Below are 6,859 nucleotides of genomic sequence, written 5' to 3'. Positions count from 1 at the left end.
AGATAGGTAGATAGACTAAAGATAGATAGATAGATTAAAGATAGATAGATCAAAGATAGATAGATAGATAGGGGATAGAGACAGAGATATTATAGATCGAGAAGAAGAGCGAGAAGAGAGAATACTGAAAGATCACGGAAAAGAGAAGAAGAGCTGAGAAAGAGAGACAGAGAGAGAGGTTCGGTAAGAGCCATGAAGGGAAGATGGATGCTGCTCCTGGCACGAGATAGAAGAGAAAGAATGAAAGAGAGAAGACAAAAAGTCACACAAGACTACCAACGGATTGTCTATTGAACTGATAAAGAAAAGCTTCATTCAAGCCACTCTCTTCTCCTTCTTCTTCTTTCTTAACTCTATTCTTCTTCTCCTCTTGAGATGTCTGCTTAATTCCGTTTCTGATCTAAGCCTCCATCTTCAGCACTGCATATAAGCGATATGAAGAGTAAGGAAGACAAGAAGGTTTCTCTTTCTTTCTTCCTTTCTTTTCTTCTCTCTTTCATTCATTCTTCTTTCTCTCTGTCTTACTTCTTTGTGAACGACTTCAATCGACTTGATACGTGTTGTATGTCCTCCTTTGAAGTAGCAGACATAGTGATCCAGAGATGCTAGAGAAGAAGAAGAAGGTGCTATCCTCTTCCTCTTCTTCTTCTCTTCCTCCTCATCCTTGGACAGTTCTTCTTCTTCTTGTTGATCTTCTCCTTTCTTTCTTGTATGTAGAGAGAGAGCCCATACACCTCCACGGCTATCTCCTAGAAGCAAGAGCGACTTCGATGCAAAGCAAACACTCGTCCCTACAGAAGACCAAGAAGAAGAAGATAGAAGAAAAGAGAATATCCATATAATGATACAGACAAAGAAATGAATGAGATAGATACAAATGATCTACCTTACTTCTAGACCCTACCATAGTCTATTTCTTTTTCTTCTTCTCTAGATCAGCAAGAAAGAAGATTGTCTTTCTCTCCTCGAGAGGTTCATTGGGAATGTCCAGCCGACCCAAAGAAGACAAAGAAGCTGTCACGGCATTGCAATGGCTATCGAAAGAAAGAAAGAAATTTCTTCGTTGGGTTGAGAGAAACGAATAGTCCAATAGAAAGCATGAACAGATGGGGCTGTGCGTGATGGTTTGGAGAAAGGAGTTTCTTTCTCCTTCTCTGCATGCAGATTTAGACAGACACACAGACAAATGAGAGAGAGAGAGAAAGAGCGAGTGATCCTAGAGAAAGAAAGAAAGAAAGAAAGAAGGAAAGAAAGAAAGAGACACCTATATGGACAGACTCGTAGTGAAAAGAGATACTAGTGAGAGAGATGATGGAGATGCAAAGTTAAACAGAAAAGGACTAGCCATACAAACGACCTCCCCCCCAAGAGAACAACTAAAAGGCAATGAGGCATCCCATAAATTAACTCACTCTCACATCTCTACTCTCTCACGCCCCTATACAGATATATGTATATATACCTATATATATATATATATACCTATATATATATATATATATAGGTACTTGCAAATGGTATCAAATACACACATATGTGTCCACGTGTATGTGTGGGAAAGGAAGAAAGAGCGCAAAAAGATAAGTCTCTCTTTCTTTCTCTCTTTCTCTCTTTGTTTTTCTCTTTCTTTCTCTTTGTATGTATATAGATCTTGCTGCGGGAGTTTGCATGCGCACACATCCTTACAAGTAGCAGGGAAGCATGGCGAGGAATCTTCTTCTTCTTCTTTCTTTTCCTTTCCTTCATCTGAAGACAATCGAGATGGGGTCGAATTGGATGGAATTCTTAGGACAATCGATTCTGACCCTTCGTCTCCTTCTCCCGATGGTTTCCCTCCATGGAGTATCGACAAAATCGAGACTTCCCGAGGAGAGAGGAGAGCATAGAGAGAAGCATCGATTCCGGGCTGCCAGCGGACACAATCGATTTGACGTCGATTGTTATCGGCTATAAACAAACAACAAATACAACAAAGAGAAAGAGAAACTACAGCTAGCTCAAAGATATATAGATAGATTAAAGACAGATTGGAGATAGGTTAACGGGAGGTAGATCAAAGATAGATAGATAGATGTGTATGTCTGTCTGTCTGTCCGGTGTAGGTAGACGGAGTGTATGTGTTTGGAGATCTGTATGTGTCGATATGTATGCGTGTGTGTATGAAGGAATAAGTATGTATTATGGTATATGTAGGCGAGATGGATGGTATGTTGTGTATATAGAGTATCGTATGTATGTATATCTATTGATATATATATATATCCATGTATACATATCTATTCACGTATATACATGTCTCGTATATATGTATATATGTATATATATATATCTGTTCATGTGTATGTATATATGTATAGATAGATATATGTCTTCATGTGTATATCTGTCTATTGATGTATGTCTCTGTCTCTCTGTCTCTGTCTCTCTAGATTTTACCGTCGAGAGTTTGACTAGCGGCGCATGTGCCATCCATGAGATTCCAGAGCTGAAGACTTTTCTTTTCTGTCAAAACGAAACACATCCGGCAACTTGGATGGACAGCTAAACTGACAATTCCCGCTTTTCCTTGGTCCTCTTCTTCTTCATCTTCTCCGCTCTCCTTTTTGTTCATTCTCTTGAAGTCGGTTTTCCCGCCGCCGAACTTGTTCCTCTTTTTCTTCGAATGGTCGTGGGGAGAGACTTTCCGGGTGTCCATACACCTCAAGAGAGACCAGTCCGAGCATCTCCAGAGTTTGAGAAGACCGCGAGAATCTCCAGAAAGTAGAAAAGATTTCCCTAGGAGAGACAAAGACGTAATTGTGCCGGAGGAAGGACTACTCAACACACCTGCTTCACGCCGACGCTCGAGACTATAAATGCTGCAAAACAAAAAGAAGAAAGAGAAAGAAAGAGTGAGAAAGAAATAAGAAAGAAAGAGAGAAGTAAGAAAGAGTGAGAAAGACAGAAGAGAAGGGATTTATCATATGGTTTCTCCTCTCCATTAAGGTCTGAAGAGAGAAGAAGATTTTCGAGCAGAATTCTTTCTCTCTGTCTGAATGCTTTGCTCTAAAAGAAGAAAGAAAAAAAAAGAAAGAGAGTCCAAGAAAGAAAGAAAGAAAGTCTCCTAGCAGGAAAACATCCTTTGAACGGCATATGAAAGAACTTCCTATACCTTCTTCTAGGGTGTACATACACCTGAATGAAGTGAGTCATAGCCAAAGACCGTCTTTTCAAGAAAAGTCTCCGTCTCACTTTCTCATTGCTTTCTCGTGTCTATACAGATAGATAGAGAAAAACCCTCGAAAACGAGTCCAAAGTTGTTCTAAAATGCCATCTTTTACCTTCTCCTACCTTTATCACCTCTTCAATGAATTATCCTTTCTAAAGCAAAGACGGAGAGAAAGAAGAAGAAAGTCTAAATCTCGATAGAAAGAAAACCACTGAAACTTCATTCTCTCTTTATTTCTTAGTCAGGTGTACATACACCTGAGGCTATGCTAACAATGGGGTCCAGAACGAATGAAACCTCCTTCATCTCCAGAAAGAAAGAAAGAGTGGGAAAGCAAGAAAGAGTGAGAAAGAAAGAAAGAAAGAGACCTTACTATGTCACAGAGATTGAGAAAGAAGTAGGACAGATAAGGATGATAAGAGAAAAAGGAGAAAGAAGAGGAAAGAGAAGAAGAAGAAAAGGAGAGAAAGAAGATAGATAAGAGTTGAAAAGAGACTTACCGTATACATTCATCGGTACTCCCCGTAAGAAGAAGAGACTCGCTGCATGCAATTGTTTTAACGCACCCCTAGAATACACATTCACAGAGACAGAAAGAGAAGCCAAAAGAAAAGAGAGAAAGAGAGGAATGATGGATCTATCTTAGCAAAGAGAAAAAGAAGGAGATCATTCAAGAAAGACAAAGGGGGAACGAGCTCTCAAGAAGTTCTATATCAAGATCGAGAAAGAAAAAAGCGAAGGAAGAAAGAAAGAAAAGAAGAGAACCAAACCCACTCGAGCTGTACGTACACCCTTACATAGATACGAATGCATACAAGCATATAGACATATCTTGCAACGAAACACATACAGATACAGACATACAGGAAAGATTAATTGAAGATGGATAGATTAAAGATAGATAGATAGATAGGTAAGCAGATGGAAGATAGATGAGAGGTAGCTATCCACGGGGGGTAAAAAAGAGAGAGCGGCGCAAGTGAGGGTCGAGGGAGGGGGCGACATAACTGAGAAGAAGAAGAAGAATGTACACTACACATTTCACGTCTTTTCCCTTCCTTTTCTCTTCCTTTCTCTTCCTTTTCTTTTCCTTTTCTTTTCCTTTTTTGTCTTCCTTCTTTTTCTTACCACGTGAGGGTTGAGAGCGAAGACCATCTTGAACTGGGGAGAGGAAGAAGAAGGAAGAGAGCTAGACACTTCATTCTCTCTCTCTCGCTGATAGATTTTCTCCTCTGCTTTTTCTTCACGACGCCTGTCTTCGGTTTCTTTTCTTTTCTTCTTGGAGCTCTCCTTCTTTGTGGGCGAGGAGGAAGAAGAGGAAGAGGAGGAAGAAGAAGAAGTGACTAGACATGAAGAAGAGAGAGAATAACCCAGGAGACCTCCATCGTAAGTTCCAAGAGAGATGAGAATCTCTCGGTCTTTTTCATTCTCTTCTACTCTCTTCTTTGTCGAATTCTCTGACGAAGAAAATGGAGCTATAGAAGAAGAAGAGGAAGGACAGAAAGACTTGCGTTCTTTCTTCATCTTTCTTAGCCGAAAGAGAAGAGATTCCTTATCAATGAAAGGAACTTTGGACGCTTGAAACGGTTCTCGAAAAGATAGAGAGAACAGTGAAGAGAGTGAGGAAGGTCTTGCTGCTGAGGTGTATGTACACCAGATGGGAGAAACAAGAAGGAAGAAAAGAAAGAAGAGAGAAGAAAAGAAGAGATTTCCTGTCTAGTCTTCTTTCTTTCCTTTAGAAAACTAGGAAGAAGAATAGATCACCCCCATGAGAAATAGAAGAAAGTGGCGAGACGGTTGAGCAACTAGAGACAAAAGAAAAAAAGAAAGAAAGTTAGAGACAGATGGAGAAAAAGAGAAATCTTCTTCTTCTTCTCCACTCTTTAATCCTGTTGACTCCTTTTCCTCATACACATTCCCCTTCACTTGTCCGTCACGCAAACGGAGAGGAAAAAAGCATTCTCTCTCTCTTTCTCTCTTCCTTTCTCCCTCTCTCTCTTCTTCTCTTTCTCTTTCTCTCTCTCTCCCTCGACAGTCCTACTTAGGCACAGACCAACGACGATACACAGACAGACATACGTACATAGATGTAGAGATCTATAGACAGAGAGAAAGATAGAGAGGTGGACAAAGAGATGGAGAGAGAAAGAAGCGGCAATAGAACGTCGATGGATAGAGATACGTCGAGGAAGAGAGGACTTTTTCTTCTGGCTGTAGTTAGGCTGAATGAATGAACGTCGAATGTGCGGGATGGCCATGCATGCTGAGGGACAGTCGATCGATCGAGGATGATAAGCGAAACTTCAGGCAGGGAGAGTGGCGACGAAGAAAGAAAGTGTCTTTCTTTCTCTTTCTTTGCTTCTTCACATCTTCTCTATACTAGGATGGAGATGCAGATTTTGAAGAGAAAGAAAAGAAAAAGATAAGGGTGAACGGAAAGGGACAACCTCTCTCTTGCATGCATGCATGCATGCGCCTTGCATGCACTCGGTCGAAAGAAAAGAGAGAGGATCACTCTCGCGCCACACATACAAAGATTCGCTCCTGCAACAAGAGTAAAAAAGTTGGAGAGCCTCTCTGCGGTTTTCTTCAAGAAAAGAAGAAAAAGAACAAGGAGAAGAAAGAGAAGAAAGCGGAGGAGAAGTAGAAGCATGCATGCGGGTCACGTGTGTGTGACGCATGCTGATCTTGCTCTGAATCATGTATAGAAAGAAAGAAAGAAAGAAAGAAGAGAGGATAAGATGAATGGGTAGTACATGAGAGAACAAGAATAAGATAGAAGCTTAAGATATAGAACTCCTTATTGATAAGCAAGGACGGTATAGTGTCTCTCTCTATCTCCTACGAGAGGAGGGGCACATCCTCCTCTTCTTCATGTTGGATTTTTTCGGGTGTATCTACAGAAGCTATGAACGCTTGTAGGTGTTCTATCTCCCGTCGCGCCTTTTAGAGCAGAAGAAAAAGAAAAGAAGAAAGAGAAAGAAAAGAAGAAAAGAAAGAAGGAGAAACTTTCATTCTCCCCTGCTTCTTCTTCTTCTTCCTCTTGTTCTTTTTGATCTTATTTCCTTCTTCTCTTTCTTTTCCGTCTCTTCTTACTCTCTCCTGTTTTGCTTTGGCCTCCATGTCTCTCTTCTTCTTATCATACCCTAATCATCCATACATACAGCACAGAGAAAGATATACAGACGGAGATACATGGGTTAGAGATAGAGAGATTGACTAAAGATAGATAGATAGAGGATAGATAGATAGATTAAAGATAGATAGAAACAGTAGAGATAGATTAAAGATCTATGTTGAATGGAGCACGAGAGAAAGTTGGTCGGACATAAGGGGGAGAAAAAAGAAGAAGTAAGAAGAAGAGAAAGACACTGCAGCAGTCCCTCGAAATAAGCTCTCATATCACGCGAAGAAGTTTACTCTTTTCTCTCTCTCTCTCTTTCTCTCTTTTTCTCTTATTTCCCCTCATTTCTTTCTTTTCTCTTTCTTTTCCCCTTGATGGCTTTCCCTGTCTTTCCTAAGGTAGATTTCCTTTCTCTTGTGTAAATCTTTCTCACGTCGTTTCTCTTCCTTCTTGTTTTGCACTTCTATCTATCTCCAGGGCAAGTGAGGAGTCCTTCGTGAAATAGGGGCCTGGCATTTTTCTCTTAT

General features: G+C 40.4%; 1 protein-coding gene across 1 annotated transcript in view; it reads right to left on the bottom strand.

The window, feature by feature from the left end:
- CSUI_009764 (wd g-beta repeat-containing protein) overlaps window positions 1-5,598 on the bottom strand; it is a gene marked incomplete at its 3' end in the record, with an annotated part of 6,621 nt that extends 1,023 nt beyond the window's left edge. Inside the window, exons 1-6 of the mRNA XM_068069873.1 lie at window positions 4,337-5,598; window positions 3,709-3,776; window positions 2,437-2,858; window positions 1,687-1,947; window positions 526-791; window positions 267-400 (exon numbers count right to left, since the gene is read on the bottom strand). Coding sequence (XP_067918151.1) covers window positions 267-400; window positions 526-791; window positions 1,687-1,947; window positions 2,437-2,858; window positions 3,709-3,776; window positions 4,337-4,732 — 1,547 coding nt within the window. The 5' untranslated portion in view covers window positions 4,733-5,598. The remainder of the gene's footprint in view (window positions 1-266; window positions 401-525; window positions 792-1,686; window positions 1,948-2,436; window positions 2,859-3,708; window positions 3,777-4,336) is intronic.
- Window positions 5,599-6,859: the final 1,261 nt, after the last annotated feature.

This window comes from Cystoisospora suis (assembly GCF_002600585.1).
Source record: "Cystoisospora suis strain Wien I chromosome Unknown contig_6003, whole genome shotgun sequence".
Classification (NCBI taxonomy): domain Eukaryota; phylum Apicomplexa; class Conoidasida; order Eucoccidiorida; family Sarcocystidae; genus Cystoisospora; species Cystoisospora suis.
The sequence above is the reverse complement of the archived record's forward strand: the minus strand, read 5'-3'. Positions and strand labels throughout refer to the sequence as shown.